This window comes from Culex quinquefasciatus, chromosome 3 (assembly GCF_015732765.1).
Source record: "Culex quinquefasciatus strain JHB chromosome 3, VPISU_Cqui_1.0_pri_paternal, whole genome shotgun sequence".
NCBI lineage: Eukaryota > Metazoa > Arthropoda > Insecta > Diptera > Culicidae > Culex > Culex quinquefasciatus.
The window spans coordinates 186,842,964-186,866,031 of NC_051863.1; the positions used below are offsets into that span (position 1 = coordinate 186,842,964).

Below are 23,068 nucleotides of genomic sequence, written 5' to 3' on the forward strand. Positions count from 1 at the left end.
TAGAATTTTAGAATTTTAAATTTTAGAATTTTAGAATTTTAGAATTTTAGAATTTTAGAATTTTAAATTTTAGAATTTTAGAATTTTAAATTTTAGAATTTTAAATTTTAGAATTTTAGAATTTTAAATTTTAAATTTTAGAATTTTAGAATTTTAGAATTTTAAATTTTAAAATACGAGTCATCTCTGCGATACGGCTTTACGCAGTAGGCCTGGCCGCTTTAACGCTTGTGATGTTTCAATGCATTCCGATGCAATGGCACACTACAAATGTTAATAAATGACAAGAAGAGTGCTAGGCGTCATCTAACCTAAGGCACTCTCCAGGATCCCTTCGAAAGATTGGCTGCGCTAGGGTCTGATTAGATTAGATTAGATTAGATTTTGAATTTTTGAATTTTTGAATTTTTGAATTTTTGAATTTTTGAATTTTTGAATTTTTGAATTTTTGAATTTTAGAATTTTAGAATTTTAGAATTTTAGAATTTTAGAATTTTAGAATTTTAGAATTTTAGAATTTTAAATTTTAAATTTTAGAATTTTAGAATTTTAAATTTTAAATTTTAGAATTTTAGAATTTTAGAATTTTAAATTTTAGAATTTTAAATTTTAAATTTTAAATTTTAAATTTTAAATTTCAAATTTTAGAATTTTAGAATTTTAGAATTTTAGAATTTTAAATTTTAAATTTTAGAATTTTAAATTTTAAATTTTAAATTTTAAATTTTAGAATTTTAAATTTTAGAATTTTAGAATTTTAAATTTTAGAATTTTAAATTTTAAATTTTAAATTTTAGAATTTTAAATTTTAAATTTTAGAATTTTAAATTTTAAATTTTAAATTTTAAATTTTAGAATTTTAAATTTTAAATTTTAAATTTTAGAATTTTAAATTTTAAATTTTAAATTTTAAATTTTAAATTTTAGAATTTTAGAATTTTAGAATTTTAGAATTTTAGAATTTTAGAATTTTAAATTTTAGAATTTTAGAATTTTAGAATTTTAAATTTTAAATTTTAAATTTTAGAATTTTAGAATTTTAAATTTTAAATTTTAGAATTTTAAATTTTAAATTTTAGAATTTTAAATTTTAAATTTTAAATTTTAGAATTTTAAATTTTAAATTTTAAATTTTAAATTTTAGAATTTTAAATTTTAAATTTTAAATTTTAAATTTTAAATTTTAAATTTTAAATTTTAAATTTTAAATTTTAAATTTTAGAATTTTAAATTTTAGAATTTTAAATTTTAAATTTTAAATTTTAAATTTTAGAATTTTAGAATTTTAGAATTTTAGAATTTTAAATTTTAAATTTTAAATTTTAGAATTTTAAATTTTAAATTTTAAATTTTAGAATTTTAAATTTTAAATTTTAGAATTTTAAATTTTAAATTTTAAATTTTAGAATTTTAAATTTTAAATTTTAGAATTTTAGAATTTTAAATTTTAGAATTTTAGAATTTTAAATTTTAAATTTTAAATTTTAGAATTTTAGAAATTTTAAATTTTAAATTTTAGAATTTTAAATTTTAAAATTTTAAATTTTAAATTTTAAATTTTAGAATTTTAAATTTTAAAATTTTAAAATTTTAAAATTTTAAATTTTAAATTTTAAATTTTAAATTTTAGAATTTTAGAATTTTAGAATTTTAGAATTTTAGAATTTTAAATTTTAGAATTTTAGAATTTTAGAATTTTAGAATTTTAAATTTTAGAATTTTAGAATTTTAAATTTTAGAATTTTAAATTTTAGAATTTTAGAATTTTAGAATTTTAAATTTTAGAATTTTAGAATTTTAAATTTTAGAATTTTAGAATTTTAGAATTTTAGAATTTTAAATTTTAGAATTTTAAATTTTAGAATTTTAAATTTTAGAATTTTAAATTTTAAATTTTAAATTTTAGAATTTTAAAATTTTAAATTTTAGAATTTTAAATTTTAAATTTTAGAATTTTAAATTTTAAATTTTAAATTTTAGAATTTTAGAATTTTAAATTTTAGAATTTTAAATTTTAAATTTTAAATTTTAAATTTTAAATTTTAGAATTTTAGAATTTTAAATTTTAAATTTTAGAATTTTAAATTTTAAATTTTAAATTTTAAATTTTAAATTTTAAATTTTAGAATTTTAAATTTTAAATTTTAGAATTTTAGAATTTTTAAATTTTAAATTTTAAATTTTAGAATTTTAAATTTTAGATTTTAAATTTTAAATTTTAAATTTTAGAATTTTAGAATTTTAGAATTTTAGAATTTTAAATTTTAGAATTTTAAATTTTAAATTTTAGAATTTTAGAATTTTAGAATTTTAGAATTTTAGAATTTTAGAATTTTAGAATTTTAAATTTTAAATTTTAGAATTTTAAATTTTAAATTTTAGAATTTTAGAATTTTAAATTTTAGAATTTTAAATTTTAGATTTTAAATTTTAGAATTTTTTATTTTAGAATTTTAAATTTTAAATTTTAGAATTTTAAATTTTAGAATTTTAAATTTTAGAATTTTAAAATTTTAGAATTTTAGAATTTTAGAATTTTAAATTTTAGAATTTTAGAAATTTTAAATTTTAAATTTTAGAATTTTAGAATTTTAGAATTTTAAATTTTAAATTTTAAATTTTAAATTTTAGAATTTTAAATTTTAAATTTTAAATTTTAAATTTTAGAATTTTAGAATTTTAAATTTTAGAATTTTAGAATTTTAAATTTTAGAATTTTAGAATTTTAAATTTTAAATTTTAAATTTTAAATTTTAGAATTTTAAATTTTAAATTTTAGAATTTTAAATTTTAAATTTTAAATTTTAGAATTTTAAATTTTAGAATTTTAAATTTTAGAATTTTAAATTTTAAATTTTAAATTTTAAATTTTAGAATTTTAGAATTTTAAATTTTAAATTTTAGAATTTTAAATTTTAAATTTTAGAATTTTAAATTTTAGAATTTTAAATTTTAGAATTTTAGAATTTTAGAATTTTAAATTTTAAATTTTAAATTTTAGAATTTTAGAATTTTAAATTTTAGAATTTTAGAATTTTAAATTTTAGAATTTTAAATTTTAAATTTTAAATTTTAAATTTTAAATTTTAAATTTTAAATTTTAAATTTTAAATTTTAGAATTTTAAATTTTAAATTTTAGAATTTTAAATTTTAAATTTTAGAATTTTAAATTTTAGAATTTTAAATTTTAAATTTTAGAATTTTAGAATTTTAAATTTTAAATTTTAAATTTTAGAATTTTAAATTTTAGAATTTTAAATTTTAAATTTTAGAATTTTAAATTTTAGAATTTTAAATTTTAGAATTTTAAATTTTAAATTTTAAATTTTAGAATTTTAAATTTTAGAATTTTAAATTTTAAATTTTAGAATTTTAAATTTTAGAATTTTAGAATTTTAAATTTTAGAATTTTAAATTTTAGAATTTTAAATTTTAGAATTTTAAATTTTAAATTTTAAATTTTAGAATTTTAGAATTTTAGAATTTTAGAATTTTAAATTTTAAATTTTAGAATTTTAAATTTTAAATTTTAGAATTTTAAATTTTAAATTTTAAATTTTAGAATTTTAAATTTTAGAATTTTAGAATTTTAGAATTTTAAATTTTAAATTTTAGAATTTTAAATTTTAAATTTTAGAATTTTAAATTTTAGAATTTTAAATTTTAAATTTTAAATTTTAGAATTTTAGAATTTTAAATTTTAAATTTTAAATTTTAAATTTTAAATTTTAGAATTTTAAATTTTAGAATTTTAAATTTTAAATTTTAAATTTTAGAATTTTAGAATTTTAGAATTTTAAATTTTAGAATTTTAGAATTTTAGATTTTAGAATTTTAAATTTTAAATTTTAGAATTTTAAATTTTAGAATTTTAGAATTTTAGAATTTTAAATTTTAAATTTTAAATTTTAAATTTTAGAATTTTAAATTTTAGATTTTAGAATTTTAGAATTTTAAATTTTAAATTTTAGAATTTTAGAATTTTAAATTTTAGAATTTTAAATTTTAAATTTTAAATTTTAAATTTTAAATTTTAAATTTTAAATTTTAAATTTTAAATTTTAGAATTTTAAATTTTAAATTTTAAATTTTAAATTTTAAATTTTAAATTTTAGAATTTTAAATTTTAGAATTTTAAATTTTAGAATTTTAGAATTTTAAATTTTAGAATTTTAGAATTTTAGAATTTTAGAATTTTAAATTTTAAATTTTAAATTTTAGAATTTTAGAATTTTAAATTTTAGAATTTTAGAATTTTAGAATTTTGAATTTTGAATTTTAATTTTAGAATTTTAGAATTTTAGAATTTTAGAATTTTAAATTTTAAATTTTAAATTTTAAATTTTAGAATTTTAGAATTTTAGAATTTTAGAATTTTAAATTTTAAATTTTAAATTTTAAATTTTAAATTTTAGAATTTTAAATTTTAAATTTTAAATTTTAAATTTTAAATTTTAAATTTTAGAATTTTAAATTTTAGAATTTTAGAATTTTAGAATTTTAAATTTTAGAATTTTAGAATTTTAGAATTTTAGAATTTTAGAATTTTAAATTTTAGAATTTTAGAATTTTAAATTTTAAATTTTAAATTTTAGAATTTTAGAATTTAGAATTTTAGAATTTTAAATTTTAAATTTTAGAATTTTAGAATTTTAGAATTTTAGAATTTTAGAATTTTAAATTTTAGAATTTTAGAATTTTAAATTTTAAATTTTAAATTTTAAATTTTAAATTTTAAATTTTAGAATTTTAAATTTTAAATTTTAAATTTTAGAATTTTAGAATTTTAGAATTTTAAATTTTAGAATTTTAGAATTTTAAATTTTAAATTTTAGAATTTTAGAATTTTAAATTTTAGAATTTTAAATTTTAAATTTTAAATTTTAAATTTTAGAATTTTAGAATTTTAAATTTTAAATTTTAGAATTTTAGAATTTTAGAATTTTAAATTTTAAATTTTAGAATTTTAAATTTTAAATTTTAAATTTTAGAATTTTAGATTTTTAGAATTTTTTTTAATTTTAGAATTTTAGAATTTTAGAATTTTAGAATTTTGAATTTTAGAATTTTAGAATTTTAGAATTTTAAATTTTAGAATTTTAAATTTTAAATTTTAGAATTTTAGAATTTTAAATTTTAGAATTTTAGAATTTTAAATTTTAAATTTTAGAATTTTAAATTTTAGAATTTTAAATTTTAGAATTTTAGAATTTTAAAATTTTAGAATTTTAAATTTTAGAATTTTAGAATTTTAAATTTTGAATTTTAATTTTTGAATTTTAGAATTTTAGAATTTTAAATTTTAAATTTTAAATTTTAGAATTTTAAATTTTAGAATTTTAGAATTTTAAATTTTAGAATTTTAGAATTTTAGAATTTTAGAATTTTAAATTTTAGAATTTAAATTTTAGAATTTTAGAATTTTAGAATTTTAAATTTTAGAATTTTAAATTTTAGAATTTTAGAATTTTAGAATTTTAGAATTTTAGATTTTAAATTTTAGAATTTTAGATTTTAGAATTTTAAATTTTAGAATTTTAAATTTTAGAATTTTAGAATTTTAGAATTTTAGAATTTTAGAATTTTAGAATTTTAGAATTTTAGAATTTTAGAATTTTAGAATTTTAGAATTTTAGAATTTTAAAATTTTAGGATCTTTGAATTTTAGAATTTTAGAATTTTAAAATTTTAGGATCTTTGAATTTTAGAATTTTTGAGTCATTGAATCTTTTAATTTATTTAATGGTTTTTTAATTATCTGACACTTTTTTAATTGTTTGATTTAAGGAATTTGTAAAAATAAATACAGCAGTTTTTAGAATTTTTGAAATTTTCCACATTTAAAAGAAAATTGAATTTTTAAAATTTCTAAATTAAAAAAATATATATATTTTTTTAAGATTTTTTTTTTTAATGTTAAGAATTTATGTAATTTTTTAATTTTAAAGAATTTTCGAATTTCAATTTTTTTAAAATTTATAGAACTGGTAGGATTTTTTAGAATTTTTGGAATTTTTAGAACTTATAGAATTTTTAGCATTTTTTTAACTTTTTAATTTTTAAAAATTTTTAAAATTTTTAAAAAAATTTAAAATTTTTAAAAATTTTCATTTTTTTAGAATTTTTAAATTTTTTTTGAACTTTTAGATTTTTTTGAATTTTTAAAACTTTTAGATTCTTTTAAATTTCTAAGGCCGATGCAAATATTTTTCAAAGTAAATGTCGCCGCCCCCACCCCCCTTAAGAGTTGACCTGAATAATCAAGGGGCGCAAAATTTTTTTTTCGAAAAACTTCAAAATTTTAATGAAAATTGATGTTTAATCAACTGAAAACCAGTTAAAATGCATTTTCCCGCGTTTATAATCATATTCAGCATGTTTGAACTCCTTTGAAAACATTTTAAATTTTAATGAAAAACCAATGTACAGTCGCACAAAAAGTTTTTAAATTTTTAAAATTTTTAGAATTTTTAAGTTGTCTAGAATTTTTAGAATTTTTAATTTTTTTAGAATTTTTAAAAATTTTAGAATTTTAATGTTTTTTAAGAATTTTTAGAATTTTTAGAATTTCTAGAATTTTTCGAATTTTTAGAAGTTTTAGAATTTTTAGAATTTTTAAAAATTTTAGAATTTCTAGAATTTTCAGAATTTTTAAAATTTTTAAAAAATTTAGAGTTTTTAGATTTTTTAGAATTTTTTAATCTTTTTGAATTTTTAGAATTGATTGCAATCTTTTCTCCTCTCTCTCTATATAAAAAATTACCAAGAAAAACAAAATATTTTTAAGAAATTTTATTTATTTTTCAACGCAAAGTGTAAGTGTGCAAAACGCAAAAAACTCGGTGAAAATCCGTGCACCAAACAAGAAGCGATTTCACTCCCGTTACTCCTCCTCAACCTGCCACTCGGTCCCCCCATCACCGGTCACCGGTTCCTGCGCCGGTCGCTTCTTCTTAGCCTTGCTCTTCCGCTTGCTCTTCCTCCGAATGCCCAGATGAGCCTCCCGGTAGTGCTTGTTGAACACCGACTTCGAGTGGTAAACCCGGGCGCACACGTGGCAAACAATTTCCTCGTCCAGCTTGTGCACGTTCAACCGGTGAACCCGGAGTGCGCACCGCTTCATTTCGGCCCCGCAAATCTCGCACGCGACCAGCTCGTGCTTGTAGGCGTGAAGCGTCAGCAGGTTCCGGCTGGGAAACGACTCGACGCACTGATCGCAGTGGAAGATTTCCTCGACCGACCGGGATCGCTCGCTGAAGAAGGTGGCCTCGCAGTGGTCACACTTGGTCGGCGGCTTCCGGTGGCTGTTGATGTGCTCCACGATGTGGTACTTTGTTTTGAACCGTCGATTGCAGCAGGTTATGAAGAAACCTTCCTCTCGGTGGCTTTTTTGGAAGTGAACCCGAAGGTCCAGGTAGGAGGATCCGGTGTAGTCGCACAGCTCGCAATCCATCTTGTAGAACGCTTCGATGAGGGCGTCGTCTTTGGAATTCTCCGGAACTTGTCGGATGGTGGGGGATGGTTCCACCGTCGTAGGAAGACCCTTCCGGTGGCGTAGCAGATGAACGATGACTCCCTGGCGGGTAAACATGGTCTTACCACAGCACTGAATGTAAAACTTTTCCTTGGGATGTCCGATCTTGAAGTGGTTCTGTCGACCAGTGTACGTACTGATCTCTGCTCCGCACAGCTCACAGTTCAACGGCGTGTGCTTTGCGATCAGGTAATCTTGCATCTGATGAAGTCGCTTCATCCGCTCGACGGTCTTCGTTTCCGGAATCTTCTTCGGTGGTGTGAACCCTCCCTCGATGAGATCCTCACGAAACTCGTTCATCAACGGTCCGTAAACCGCCTGGTCCTGCTTCATCCGAGCACTCTCCACCGCTTCCGTTTCCATTTTGACCTGTTTGACGACCTTGGCCCTGGCCGACTCGTGGCGCCAGTGACGATTCAAGTGTCTCATGATGCTGATCCTCGGCGAGAACCGCTGTCGACAGCACGACACAAAGTACTTCTCACTCGGGTGATTCTGCCGGAAGTGCATCCGACGATCGTTCAAATTGCTTATCTTGAGTCCACACAACTCGCAGTCCAGCGTAAAGTACGTCTGCACCAGATAGTCCTGAACGTCGTACATCTTTTTCTGCTCTTCAATGTCCCCTTTCAACGCCGCGGCCATATCCGGCAACGGTTCGTAACCCTCCAAATCCCGTTTAAAGTCACTCAACATCGACCCAAACGCCAACTCCACGCGCCGCTCCCAAGTGCCGACCTTGGCGGAAACCTTCGGACTCTTGATCGCATTCATGTGCTTCTGCAAGTGTTCCGAAATCCTGCCCTCGCTGGACAGCTTCTCGCCGCAGCAAACCACGTAAGCCACCCGACGTCCGTGGTGTCGCCGGAAGTGAGTCTCCAGCCGCTGGTACGTGTACTGATCCTCGTGGCAGAGGTCGCAAACCATGTCCAAATATCTGCTGATCAAGTTCCGCTCGAATCGAATGGCCGCGCTTTTCGACTTTTGCTTGCGCGTGATCTTGACCGATATCTCCGGATCTTGCACCTTGGCCGTTTCTTCGCTCATCGCACGGAACAGATGTTTGTAGTTTTCCTTTGGGGAGCGTCGGACGGCCTTTTCTATGATGGCGCCCAGTTCCGCTTGCATCGAGTCCTCGTCGTCGATCTGGTCCAGCAGCTGCTGCTGGTTCTGGTGCACCGTGGTGGCAAAGTTGTAGAGATACGGGAATTTTTGATGCAAAAACATATTTTTTTGTTACAAAAACAGGTTCAAGCAAATACCTTGGATACGGTGATGGCACAATCCGGACAGATGGACTTGGAGAGGCGTTTATTGTAAGGAATCTGCAGGAAAATTTAGAAAGATGTTATTTATCATACAAATCACTTTTGTTGTTCTCTGAAAATACAATTAAAAAATGGTACAGAATTCATCAAGTGATACCATTTTCTCAGCAGTTTTCATTGAAAATATTTTTCTTAGTCCTTCAGCGACTTTGCTTCATATTTTTTGGCTTAAATGAAATGTTATCCATTCCTGATCTCAAAAGAAGCCATTTCGCATAATACTCTATATAATATTTTAGACTGGTCATACAAAATTCTGACTTCTGGAATTCTGGATGAGTTTTTTTTTTTAAATCGGAGTTTGAAACATTAATTGGATATAGGGGAAATATACATTTTCTAATCAAACACATATCTTCGTCACAGGAAGAGTTTGATGCTCGATTTAAGCTCTAAAAATACTATACCAGGTTTTTAAACGAAAATGGCGTTCGAATGATGAACGCCCGAAATGTCAGATCACGCGGTGATACCAACATTACGAAAAAATTGTACCATGGCATGACAGTCACATTTTTTTCTAATGTTGGTGCTATACTGCGCGATTTTGACATTTCGAACGCCATCTTCGCTTAAAAACCTGGATAGGCTATAAACTTACCAGAAACAGCACCACCTCAAGTAAGCACGCAAATTTATGCCATTTACTGGCCAAAAAGATCAAATTTAATGCACTTTTGATCATAATTTCTCTTTTGCGAGACCATTTCTCATCATTTTGTTGGCACACACAACCACACGCAAGATCAGAGGTTAACTGTTTAACGAAAGTCGCCCTCAATATCTTTTCACTTGCGCTAACGATTTCAAAGCCCTAAAGATGTAAAATTGCTTCCAACTACCGGCAACATGTTCTTTTGACGATTAGTTAGTCACTCACTTGAAAAATAATCCCGTAACATGTAAATAATTAGCAAGCGCCATCAAAAAACCAAACGCGCCAAGTCTTTTGACAATTGACTTTTGACGACCCATTCCAATCGAACGCTGAAGAAAACCGAGCGCAAAGCGAAGGCAAATAAAGAACAAAGAGTGGCTACCAACACCACCAGCAGCGCCTGTTGGAGTGAGCCAGTGATGCCAGGAAATATTCTCTATAAGTGCTACTGTTCGTGAGTTTTCACTCAAAATTTCATCAATTTTGGCAGCACTAAGCAGACCTAAAACAGCGCTGGAAGAAAAAAGAACTAAGCTGAAAATAGGAAAATAGGCGTGGCCTAATGCATTCTCGACTGATTAGAATACATTTGGGAATTATTTTTTTAAATGCTTGTAAAAGGAATAGAATAGCTTTAAGTAGAAGTGGAAATAAACAGAAATGTTCACAAAAAGTTGCTCTACTCGTTTGTGTACTTGGTTTTAGTAAATTTCAAGGAACACTCCAGATTATCCAGCATCATTAAAACACGTTCGCTTACTAGGCTTAAAATGGATATATTTCCCCTAAAGCACCATGCGTCTACACCAAAATGGTCTGGGAACTCATTTCGATGGACTCACTCCATAATTTTGCATTTTTTCCGCGATTTTGAGTTTTTTTTTTTTTTTTGATTTGGATGAAACTTTTTCCTTGCGTTCCTTACGTCAAAAGAATTCATTTGCATAATTAGTTTTTCCTTACAAGTCTCCTTGTGCATGTTCGAAAAACTGTATCTTGGGAAGGGATTTTTTAATCGATTTGATGGCTTCGGAAAAGTTGTAGGTTATGATTAGGACTTTTCAGAAACAGATAGGTACATGGAAAACAACATTCCTGATTTATTTATTTGACGTTTTATTACATAAAGTTGAATTCCGAAAATACGCTCTTTTTTAATTTTGTATTTTTATATTAGTGTTAGAGAACTAATATTCTCACACCCCGATGGTTTGACACCAACTGACACCAACCAACCACAAACGAACCGGGTCATTTTTTAGTTTGACACCCCTTTTACACGGAGTTCACACACACACTACTGAACGTTCGTTTTGATAGTGTGCGTGAGCGCGGCCAAAAAGTGACAGTTCGTCAAACTAAAAAAGTGACCAACCACCGAGGATTGAGTGTAAAGATTTTTTGCGCTAGATTTTAGAATGGTGCAAAATCTGGTGCTGTAAAACGGGGTGACTTTGATAGATTTGCGATTTTTCCACAGAAAGAAGAGTACAATTAAGTACAATTATTGAAAGCTTCTCAAAGGGTCATGATTTTCTCAATGAACATGATTTTGAATTGGAAAACGGAATGCATTTTCGGATTCTTTGGACAATTTTCCACTTGGAAAAGGTTAAATAAGTTTGTGAATAATATAGTAGTTTATGCAACAAGTTGCAAAAAGAAGATTTTTTCAGCACGAGTTGTACATTTATCCAACGAGGTTTACCGAGTTGGATAAATACGACGAGTGCTGAAAAAATTAAGTTTTGCAACGAGTTGCTTACAACATTTTTTGCAATTCCGAAAAACGCTTATTTAATGGGATTTTATGTCAAACATTCATGTGTTTAGTAAATTCATCGTTCAAAACAAAACAATATTGAAAAATGTTACTTTTCGATACTAGTGCTGAAAAGTTCAACTTTTCAGCACTCATTTCAGTGCTGAAAAGTAGAACTTTTCAGCACTGTTATTGAAAAGCATTCATTTACCATTCAGTTATTTTTGGTAGGGAAAAGTAGGCCGTTTCGTTTCTCCAGAAGGACAGGAAAAGTTGACAGTTTCACAGCGGAATTGCAAAAAATAATTTTTGAAACACAATTAAAAAAACTAATAATTTAAAGGAAATTTCAGTTGAACAAATTTCATGCAAAATGTGACAACTTGTGATTCGTGCTTCGAATTCAGTATAAAATGCAATATAAATCGATAATTTTTCAAACAAAATTAGTTTTAACAATTTTCAAGCAAAATTCCGACTTTTTAACAAATTTACCAAAAATTTATTTGTATGTAGCTTAGTTAACTAAATATAAACATTGTTTTTTTTTTCTTAAAAACTATATCAGCTACTTTAGTGATGGTACATTTAATGTAAAAATTAACTTTGAACATCGTAAATATGATTTTAATTTAAAAAAAAACTATGACTATCAAAGTCACCAAGGAATTTAAACTAAGAATTTTTAACGTGACTATTTTTCTAAACACTATTAAAAAAAATCCAAAAAAGTGCACGGATTTTGTAACCTACTCCAGTACATGTTTTAAAAATAATAATCTTGAGAAAACCTCACCTGTTGGAAAATATTCCAAAAAAAATGAAATCCTATCAAAATTACCCCGGTTTACGGTACCGGAAATATAAATTTTGGAAAATTGTATTATTTTTTTTTGTAAAATATTCAACATATTGAGAAACAAAGCCAATGTAATTATTAGACACAAAACCATATTTTCTATTGTATAGACTTTATGGGCATTTCAAAGCGTAATTTTTTGAAAAATTACAGTTTTTTTTTGCAATTTATAAATATTTTATGAAGGATTAATAATTCTGCAATTTTTTTTTCAAATGCTGACAAAATTTTCTATTTTTTTTTTCTTTTGATGAAATTGTTGATCGGACTGCTGGTTGCTGAAAAACAACCTCTTGCATCTAAAATGTTGTGAAAAATGAAAAATTCTTCTTGTTAATTTTAAACTCTTCGGAACTTCGGAAGCTAATGGTTCGATTTTCAATGTAAAATAATGAAACTTTTGCAAACCGTTCTGTTCTTTTCTAAAAAAAATAAATGTCATTAATTTGTTTTTTTTTTTTATCTAAAAAGTAATTCAAAGTTTAGAAAATTTGTGAATCCAATTTGTGTATAGAATAAAAGAACAACAAAAATACATTTATACAGCAATTCCATTTCAAAAGAGCCTAAACCGAAAAAAAGTGTTACCAAAATTTTCGTTATTAAAATACGCAGCTTTTGGTACCGTAACATGTATAAGTCATCGCTGAAATTCGCAAAAAAGTTTATTTTTGCCGATTTCGTCATTTTCCTATTTTTGCGCGTGGTGCGTTGAAAAACTCAGTTTTAATTTTCAAGTAATCGTATCTCGGAATCGTACGGTTCGATATCGCCAATTTTTTTATATGTTATGTGAAATTTTCCGAGGAATCCGATAAAAATATTTTCAGATATATAGTCTCTTTGGTCCAGATACGGTCAAAACGCCATTTTAAGTTTCCATACGACTTTTTCAATTGTTAAGCTAGATTTTTGAAACTTCTTACTTTTTTCTTTTGCGTCTAAGAAAAAAAAACGGTTTTTGCGAAAAATGACGAAAATTGCAAATTTTTCGAATCACTCTAGCACGATGTAGGTCACCCTAATGGCCAAACAAAAAAAAAATACGGGTCTAATTATTTTGGCCAAGAAACCCCCAGAAAAATGTTGAGCACGATCGGAGAACTTTTTTTCGGTTTAGGCTTTTTTCAAATGGAATTGCTGTATATTTTGTTATATATTCTATAGGGTCAATTAATAAACCACATAGGCACTTTTTGAAAATTCTGGATGATACGCTCGAAATTAAACACTTTTGTCATAGCCGACGCGACCGTCAGTGAACGCACACAAAGTTGAAACGAACGGAAACCGAACTCGGCACTCAAACAAACGCTCGAGACGCGTGCATTTGCTCTCTCTCTTGATTTCTTTCTTTCTCAACCTCTCTCTTTTATTACTCGTGCGCTGCTGCGTAGTGAAAGAAATCATTTGATAGCAGTCAGGGCGCAGATGATCGAAATTTCGGTAGAATGTCAAATGCTTGTTCTGTGAGTAAAAGGATTTCTGGTGAGAGGCAAATGACTGTGTGAGTGACTTTTTTGTTGCGATATCTCGGAAATTTCTTGGTGGTTCTCCAGAAAATATGCCTTTTTTAATGAAAAAAAAACTTGATATTTGACCCTTGCAAAAAACACCAAATTGGTAAAAAAAAAACCCAATTCTGGTAGGACAGCTGGCAAAATTGTATTACAATTTACAAGGACAAATTAATGATGCAAAAAGCAACAAAACTGAACAAAAAGCTCATTCTTGGAAGATTTGCTCACCTACTGCAAAAACAACCACATGTTTCACACTTGTTGGACCCGACACGGCACACTGCACTACAACGCACTCACCTCGAACGTGAACACCGTCCTCAGCTTGGCCTCCATGCTGTGGATGCTGAAGGCGTCCTCCGGAAGTGGCTGCAAAAAGTCCCCCAGGCAGAGGCGGCAGCTGTCCATCGTGGCCAGCGGTCTGGCAAGTTGTGCCGGAAAAGGGACGACTTCGTTCGCATTTATTTGCCCGTTTTTACTAGCAAATTAATCTAGGTAATTGGAGCAACGGGTTATTCCGGTTCACGCTGTAAACAGCAACACTCGTGGAACGCAATTTGGGAGTGCCTTTAGGTTCTCGTGAGTTCCTGAAGAGGTGGAGTTCATTTGGAGCTTGAATTAGGTAGATTAAAATGCAATTTTGTGTTTGAAAAAAGATTGATTGATTTTTTAAGATTGTTAATATTAATTTACAAATTTTATAAATTATATCAAAGAAGTGTAATGGAGACGCATGGCAAATAACTAATATGTGATGGAGACGCATGCTTTTTTCAACCTAGAAATGGAGACGCATGGCTGTTCGATTTGGTTTGCATCACAATTTCCACAGAAAATTCTAGTGCAAATGTACAATTTCCGGAAATGCCACCGTACTGATGCTGCTGCAGTTGCATCTTTCGTGTCTCAGTCCGTCACTCAGTCATCATCCATGTCCCGAAGGGTGTTTCCGTCGTCGTCGTCGTCATCACGTGGCCGCCCAGCCGACATTGAAACGTGAAGAGAGAAAAAACAGAACAGAATAAGTGGAAACTATAAAGCTCACACCACAACCATAATCGGTGCCTGCCTGCTCGAGGAGCTGTTGCGTCCTCGCACCTGAAAGAGGTGAGAGAGCTGGGTGGTTGACATGAGAATTGACGCCATGCTTGATGAGTGGTAGAGGGAGTTGTGCTTTGTTTGACTTGATTAACATTTCCTTTTTTTTGTGATGTTAAGTGCCCTTCGGAGCGATATTGTATGATTTTGAAGATATTTTAAAGAAATTTCAAGAAATTTATCCAAAATAAAACAAATAATGATGCTTCACAGATTGCTTGAAAGATAAACATGTTTGTTAAATATCTGAGAATTCGTAAATATTTATTTTAAACCTGTCAAAATTCAAATGTCATTGTTAAAAATTGATAAATGCGGGACAGAAAAACCCCAAATAAACAAACATTATTTAAAAAAATTAAATAAAACAGCGTACAAAAAATCTTAAACAGTTCAGACTCGATAATCCGAAGCTTCGATTCTCGAAAGTTTCGATATCTGAAGGTTTATATGGGACTTCTGATAATTTATTCTTTTTTTTCGTTTTTAATTTTTTTAAATATCAAATTCGAGTTTTGCGACCCCATTTTATTCAAATTTGAATAGTTAATCGCTTAATCGTTAATCGACAGGCAAAATGTAATGATAGGAAGTGGTAGAATAGGCCAAATATTACCAAAAACAAACATAAACTAAGCAAGATAAATACATATTAAAAAACCAAAAATAAAACAATGAAAACATAAAACAAGAGAAGTAAAGTTTTTCGTAGAACAACAGTTGCTCAAAGTGACCTCCTGAACACGGGAAAAATAGAAATTTTCAAAAAAAAATTGGGCAGTAGAGGGTTACATTACTAAAAGCATTTTTCTGTATTTTATCTTCGCCATTTTGGTCGTCTTGACAATAAAAAAAAGACAAAGAAAATATCGGGTCTGGACTGATATGGCTTACAATAGGACACATCAAGATTAAGGATTTTAAATTGAATGGTCTTTACAGAAATGAATGTGCTGCAGTACTATGTTTGCCTTTAGTTTTCTTTTTTAAATTAGTTGAAGTGCAATAAAAAACAGGAATAATAAATTCTCTTACCTTTTGTAATGTTTCTCGTGAATTTTAACGTCTAAACAATTTAATGAAAAAAATGTTTAAAAATGCATTTTAGACTAGTTCACTGCTCCTGATCGCATAAATGTCCCATATGAATTTTCATCGCTTTTGAGTTATTGATGCAGTTTGATTCAAAATCGTGTGCTCTTTCAGCAAAGTCTATAACATCCAGTACTGTGTTCTAGAAATCAGGAGGAAATCTAGTTTTTTGTAAGGTTTGACAAAAGCAAAAAAAATAGCAAAAAAAACTTTGTACGGTACTGCACATCAAAAATTTATTTTTTTTCAATAAGCTCAAACTTTTCAAAAATGGTTTTAAACATAGGGGGATACATTTTAAATTGATTTCGACTGATTGCACTTGAATATCCTTTGATTTTTTTTAGTTTAAAAAAAATGTTTTTGTCCCGCCCGTGTGGATCAATCGGACCGCGCACTGGACTCACAATCCAGAGGTCGCTAGTTTGAATCCCGCGGCGGGCGCTCTAAAATTCTTTGTGTAAATATGGGTATTCGGCGCCGTCGCTCCGTGCCTTGCTTTCATACACTTAGGAGCTCAGGGCGGCGAAGTCCTTGTAGATAAAAGGAAGACACTAGTGGTTGGTACTAGCAATGGTGGCCGACAGCTATAAAGTCAACTTCGTTTTTTTTGTCCCCTGATTTTTTGGACCGATTTTGTAATATTTGTACCAGCCTTATTTAAGTTATGGAAATGCCCAACTAAAAAAAGCATAGTTGGAATCATGAAACTTTTTTTTTAATTTTTTTATAAAATCATTTTATAATCTTTGATAAAAAAAATAAAATAATTCAGCTAGGTACGTGTTAAAAGAAAAATGCATTATTTTATTAATTTTTATGATACAGACTTTACTAAATCGTCAACCTCTTAGGCCAATGCAAATTTTAGCCAAAAATTTTAAGTTTCATAGAAAATACTCGAAAAATCTATTATGAACTTTTAAGAATACATTGAATATCGATTATTGATGCATTTTCTATCTTATAAAAATGATTCTTTAGTCTCAAAGATCAGAAAAAGATAAAAAAAACTTTAAGATAAAATGTTCATTAATTAATTTTTCAAATTTGTGACAAAAACATAACTGTAATAATGTTAAAAGCATTTGGTATTACTTTTTGTTCAAAATTTGAAAATTTGGCTTGAAATTTAAAATAAAGTTTTATTTTTGTTTGCGAATGTATGAAAAATTGATTTAACTCAGTTTACTATAGGAGAAATATGCCCATTTTAAGCCTAATAAGCGGTCGTGTTTGAATGATGCTGGATAATCTGAAGTGTTCCTTGAAGTTTACTAAAACCAAGTACACCAACGAGTAGAGCAACTTTTTGTGAACATTTCTGTTTGTTTCCACTGTTACTTAAAGCTACAGTCGATTCTCTGGCTGTCGATCTTCTCGATATCAATATTGCTCCATCTATCGATGAATTCTTCAGTCCCTTCAATCTGCATACTCCAATTCTCTTCATTCCTCGATATTTTCTCTTGCTTGAAGGATCTCTTCCTCGACGGTCCCTTGGATTCTGTTTGCTTTAAAAATCTCTTCCGGTTGTCAAAAATTTCACTTTTTCATGGCTTGCATAGACATTTTTCTTCGCGAAACGAAGCTTTTAAGGGTGTTTTACATAAGTTTGTTTTTGTTTGCTGGACGTTGCCATGATTCTCTCCCCTAGCTGGGTATCAAGAAAAAAAATTCAATCGAGTCTTCATTTTGCATCTTTCTGTAAACTGATGATTTTCTTCCTCAGCGGTCCCTTGGATATTGACAACCAGAGAGTCGACTGTATTATATTCCTTTTAAAGTCACTTAAAAAAATATCCCAAATGTATTCTTATCAGTCGAGAATGCATTGGGCCACGCCTTTTTTCCTATTTTCAGCTTTGTTCTTTTTTCTTCCAGCGCTCTTTTAGTTCTGCTTAGTGCTGCCAAAATTGATAAAATTTTAAGCGAAAACTCACGAAAAGTAGCATTTATAGAGAATATTTCCTGGCATCACTGGCTCACTCCAACAGGCGCTGCTGGTGGTGTTGGTGGCCACCCTTTGTTTTTTGTTTGCCTTCGCTTTGCGCTCGGTTTTCTTCAGCCTTCGACTGGAATGGGTCGTCAAAATTCAATTGTCAAAAGACTTGGCGCGTTTGGTTTTTTTGATGGCGCTTGCTAATTATTTACATGTTTCGGGATTATTTTTCAAGTGAGTGACCAACTAATGTGCAAAAGAGCATGTTGCCGGTAGTTGGAAGCAATTTCATATCTTTAGGGCCTTGAAAACGTTAGCGCAAGTGAAAAGATATTGAGGGTTACTTTCGTTGAGCAGTTAAGTTATGCTCTCATCTTGCGTGTGGATGTATGTGCCAACAAAATGATGAGAAATGGTCAAAATAGAAATTATGATCAAAAGTGCATTAGATTTGCGTGCTTACTCGAAGCGGTGCTGTTGCTGGTATATTTATAGCCTAAATAGTATTTTTGGAGCTTTAATCGAGCATCAAACTCTCCATATGATGAAGATAGGTGTTTGATTAGAAAGGGTATATTTCCCCAACTCAGATTTGAGACAATTTTCTTTTGCTTCTTGATTTTTTGAGAATATTTGTGAGGACGTCAAGGTGGTTCTAAAAACATCTCAAAAAGGGAAAATTAAAAATTTAGTTTGTTGAAACTTAAAAAATAATACAAGAAGAAGGTGTACAACTTATGTCATTAATAGATTTTTATGATTCATTTATGTTCACATTAATTAACCTCATTTTGTTAGCCTCAGAATCGCTCCCCGTGCTGTTGGGTCCTCTTCCCCATGAGTGGGTAATGGCAAACATTTTAACCTATAATACAGCAAACGCGTGTGTGAGTGGTATCGCTGTGGGGCTTTCCCTTTGAAGAGTGTATGCGTGGGTGGGTGGTTGGACACCGTTCCTGTTCTGTGAAAATGGGCAAATCGGTTTTCCCTCTTCACTCCATCGCAGTAGGCAGTCGCGTTTTTGCAGCTCGAGGTGTTGGTTTGTGGTTTTCTTCGAGGCTTGAACTTGATCCTTGAACTAGAAAAGAGAGAGGATTTTCCTGTGTTGTGGGTGGACTATTTTTGATCTCGTGAATTTTTCTAGTGAAAATCGTAGTGTGAATTGGTGGGAAATTTGTTTTACATTGATAGTTATGGACGAGTTGAAAAGAAGCCAAACGAAAAAAACAGTGTATTTGAAGTGATTGAAAAATTTATGCTAATAAGTTTGTGGGTTTTGAGAATTTTCGAGAAAAACACTCAAAATGATTTCCAACAAGGTGATTAGAAGAAAAGCATAATACATGTTTGAAATAGTGCATTGGCAGTGAAAAATCAATAGTGTGTCAAGTTTGAAACATTTTCATGGCCTTTCCGCAGTCGCATCGCACAAGTTTTTCCACAGTTTTTCTTCGTTTTCTTCTGTCGCAGAGCATATCACCTCACTACTTCACATAATCGTCGCCGTTGTCGTCATCCGCCACTACACCACAGCATATCCGTCACTCACTCATACACCACCCACAACACACTCATCCTCGAGGAGTGTTCATCTCCATCGCATCCGCTCTCATTTTGCAGAACTCACGAATTAACTCCACTAGAACGAACATGCTGTTGAGCCTCTACGCTTAACGCTTACTGAATGGGTGGGTGGTTGGGGGTGGCAGTCGGTCTTGAGTGATTGAACCCATGTTGGGTGGCAGCGAGTGAGTGTGACTGTGAGTGCGAGTGCTCCATTGTTTACATTCACGCTTGTTAACGCCTGCGTTGACGGAGTTGGCGGTTGCCAAGGTTTCCGCGAATGAGTGAGACAGGGTGGGTGTTATTTATTATTAAAAAAAAGAAAATACAGAATTGTACATTTAAAAATGTATTCCCATCAATTATTTCGGACGTATAAACTGTCCATATTTGCGTTTAAAGTTCCGTACTAAAATGGAGTCCATTTGTTCAGAAGATTTGAAAACCATCGCCGAGGAAGTTTGTCCTTTTTTATGAAAATGGCCTTATATGAGTTTTGCTGGTCTATTCCAAGCAGGTTCTACAATATTCCGGTGAAAACCCAGCGTTTTCCCTTTTTACTTAAATCATTATTTATTCAGCGAAAGTCGATGCGATTATTCTTCGGGCGACTGAAGAAAATGTTCAATTATCAGTCCAGTTGCGAACATGTTTTAGTGTAATTTAAAAAATCAAAATTATTTTGCAGAGATTAGAAAGATTAGATTTTACGCTGAAAATCTACCACAGTCCAAACTCGATTCTCCGAAGTTCCGATTATCCGAAGGGTTGTATGGGACTTCGGATAATCGAAACACGAGCATTTTTTTCGTTTTTTTTTTTATTTTTAAAATGTCAAAGATAAGGCTAACATTTTAAAAAGGATTTTTCAATTTTCAAAAGGAAAACCTTAAAAAAATGATTTTCTCATCATTTTACGATCCGTGGTTTAAAAATTCCAAATTTGTTAAAAAGCTTCAACGTGCTTTAAAGATAACATCTAACTTTTTCGGTTTACAATATACTGTGAATGCACAGTAAATAAATCATGGTAATACTACATCTGGGAAGGTGGACACATTTTGTGTTAGAAAAAATGTGTTATGTTCTTGGTAATGTTAGCTCGAAAAATGGTGTAAATTTACATTTTTTATGTGTAATTGCACTTTTCCCCCACAAATTCAAGTAAAATTACAGCTAAATAGGAAAATATTTAGCCATTTACATTTTGATCATTAGTTTTTCCTGAATATGTTGGGAAAAATATCAAAATAAAATTTTCAACAAAGGTTTTTATCGTGGCTCGATAACGATAATGATAGTCTTATCGTTATCGTTATTGTTAATTCTATCGGCGATAATCTCTTCGCTAATTTTTGAAGTTTATGTCCCTCGGCTCTGATCAAAGTCGAGAGGGGGCAAAAACATAAAAAAGATTAAACATTAAAATTACAGGCCACGGTATCAACATTTGAATGAAAAAGTGTTTTGAAATGCTTTATACACCTGTCCACTTGTTTTTCAATGAATAATTTCCAAAATTTCTAAGTACTGACGAAAATTTTTTTTGCGAGAAAAAAAAATGTTTTTGCGGTGCTTGTAATTTTATAAAAGTTCAAAATATTTTTAAACGAGCCCAAACATGCTAAATATGATTATCAATGCAGAAAAAGACATTTTAGATTGTTCTCAGGAGCGATTCTCCACCAAAACCGGAAATGGATTTAATTTGTATTTTTTGATTTGGCTCAAACTTTGTGGGGGTCTTCCCTATGATCAAATAAACTATTTTGTGTGATTGCTTCATCCATACAAGTCTCCATACAATTTTGGCTGCTGTCCATACAAAAATGGTATGTAAATATTCAAACAGCTGTAACTTTTGAGTGAATTTTCTGATCAATTTGGTGTCTTGGGCAAAGTTGTAGGTATTGTTGAGGACTTTTGAGGAAAAAAATAGGTACACAAAAAAAAATTGCAGATTTTTAGTCAACTTTTTTTTTTACTAAAACTCAATTTCCCAAAATACGTATTTTTTGATTTTCGAGATTTTTTTTAAATGTTTTAGTGGACAAAAATCCGCAATTTTTGAGCCATAGAGAAACATGGTCAAAAAATCTGCCGCCGAGTTATAAATTTTTGAAAAATAGTGATTTTTGTAAAAAATCGAAGTTTTATGCAAAAACAAGTATGACATTATTTTTTAATGCAAAATTGAATTTGCAATCAAAAATTACTTTAAAGATTTTTTCATAAAGGGCTCTGTTGTCAAGATATAGCCCTCGAAAGTTTGATTTTAGCGAAATATTTGCAGTTTTTCAATTTTTAAAAATAGTGACCATGAGTGACCGTTTCTAAAAATATATTTTTTGAAAAGTTCAGAAAATTTGCTATTAAATTGTCTAAGTGACATTGAAGATTGGACCTCGGGTTGCTGAGATAGAGCCGCTTTAAGAAAAAGAAACCCGAAAATTGAAGTTTTCTAAATCTCACCAAAACAACCCACCATTTTCTAATGATATCTCAGCAAATAATGGTCCGATTTTCAATTTTAATACATGAAAAATTCGTGAAATTTTCCGATCTTTTCGAAAAAAATATTTTGAAATGATTTAAATCAAGACTAGCATTTTAAATGGGCATAATATTCTATGTTTGGCCCTTTTAAAATTTTAGTCTTGATTTAAAAATGTTCAAAATATTTTTGTCGAAAAGATCGGAAAATTTCACGAATGTTTCATGTGTTAACATTGATGATCGGACCATTAGTTGCTGAGATATCGTTATATATTGACATAAACTTCGGGAAATATTTGCCAGCCCGGGAGCATGTTGACAGCTCTCATACAAACTGAGCGTACCTCTTTTTGTGGGCCCAGTGGGCCTAAGATGGCGGCCTTTGATATCATCTAGCCAAACATTTGAAAATGGCGAATAGTTTTAATTAATATAGTTTTTGCCTACTTTCGGTTTAAAACGACAAAATAAGCATTTTGGAATCATTTTCTTGAAAAACTTGTTTTAAGATACGCCACGTTAAAATATTAGTCTCGAACAGTTGGAGGGAGCGTGCCGCGAAAGCCGTCACGGAAAAAAAGTTTCCCATGCAAATTTTGAGTTGCGTTTTTAATGGGCGGACTCCGACGAGGTCCACATGCCATCTGTCGGTGGATACGCGCAATTAACGAAAACTGTCATGTTAGGGGACGGCTGATATTTGCATTTTGCCTTATCGTATTTTTTACAAAAGTTCACATTATTTCAAAATTTGCAATTTACAATGCAAAAATTTCGCTTCGTTTCGAACCCATATTGCATTTTTTGAAAATTTTAGTTTTTTGTGAAAAATACGATAATTTGTAAAAATTTTAGTATTTTCCAAAAAAAAAATGAAAAAGCATATCAAATTTCAATTCGTTTGGTACCCATATTGCAATTTTAGAAAATTTGAGTGTTTTTGAAAAAAAGGTAAATTGTGAAATTTTTAGTATTTTCAAAAAAGAAAACTCTAATAAATTTACCTATATCGCAAATTATCAAAATTTTAGTACTTTAGAAAAAATACGGTATTTTGTGAAAACTTTAGTGTTTTACTAAAATACTTAATTAAAGTGAAAAAATATACAAAATTTCACTTCGTGTGATTGCCAATTATAAAAAATTTGAGTAGTTTCGAAAAATACGATAATTTGTGAAAATTTTAGTATTTTCCAAAAAATTAAAAAAAAAATA

General features: G+C 28.6%; 2 protein-coding genes across 6 annotated transcripts in view; one reads left to right on the forward strand and one right to left on the reverse strand.

The window, feature by feature from the left end:
- Positions 1 to 6,815: 6,815 nt before the first annotated feature.
- On the reverse strand, positions 6,816 to 18,686 carry LOC6048044 (zinc finger protein 26). Of its 3 annotated transcripts, none has more exons than XM_038260430.1 (3): positions 18,580 to 18,686; positions 8,798 to 8,860; positions 6,816 to 8,705 (listed from the first exon to the last, which is right to left on the reverse strand). In XM_038260430.1, the coding sequence occupies exon 3, from the start codon at positions 8,661 to 8,663 to the stop codon at positions 6,885 to 6,887; it is 1,779 nt and encodes a 592-aa protein (XP_038116358.1). In that variant the 5' UTR covers positions 8,664 to 8,705; positions 8,798 to 8,860; positions 18,580 to 18,686; the 3' UTR covers positions 6,816 to 6,884. The 3 variants fall into 3 exon arrangements, with proteins under 3 accessions (XP_038116358.1, XP_038116356.1, XP_038116357.1); XM_038260428.1 differs by lacking the exon at positions 18,580 to 18,686 and adding an exon at positions 13,963 to 14,198; XM_038260429.1 differs by having other exon boundaries at positions 6,816 to 8,860.
- A 287-nt stretch (positions 18,687 to 18,973) lies between these two features.
- Positions 18,974 to 23,068, forward strand: part of LOC6048041 (oxysterol-binding protein-related protein 2) — a 65,626-nt gene continuing 61,531 nt past the window's right edge. The window contains exon 1 of one of the 3 annotated variants that reach the window (XM_038260433.1): positions 18,974 to 19,113. The gene's annotated coding sequence lies outside the window, so the exon portion shown is untranslated. The remainder of the gene's footprint in view (positions 19,114 to 23,068) is intronic. The other 2 variants (XM_038260434.1, XM_038260435.1) reach the window with 2 other exon arrangements.

Coding starts and splice junctions, on each gene's coding strand:
- LOC6048044 (XM_038260428.1), bottom strand. CDS start 14,070: ATGGACAGCTGCCGCCTCTGCCTGGGGGACTTTTTGCAGCCACTTCCG. Junction 8,861..13,962: donor GGACGGTGTTCACGTTCGAG/GTGAGTGCGTTG, acceptor ATTTTCCTGCAG/ATTCCTTACAATAAACGCCT. Junction 8,706..8,797: donor GTGCCATCACCGTATCCAAG/GTATTTGCTTGA, acceptor ACGGTGCACCAG/AACCAGCAGCAGCTGCTGGA.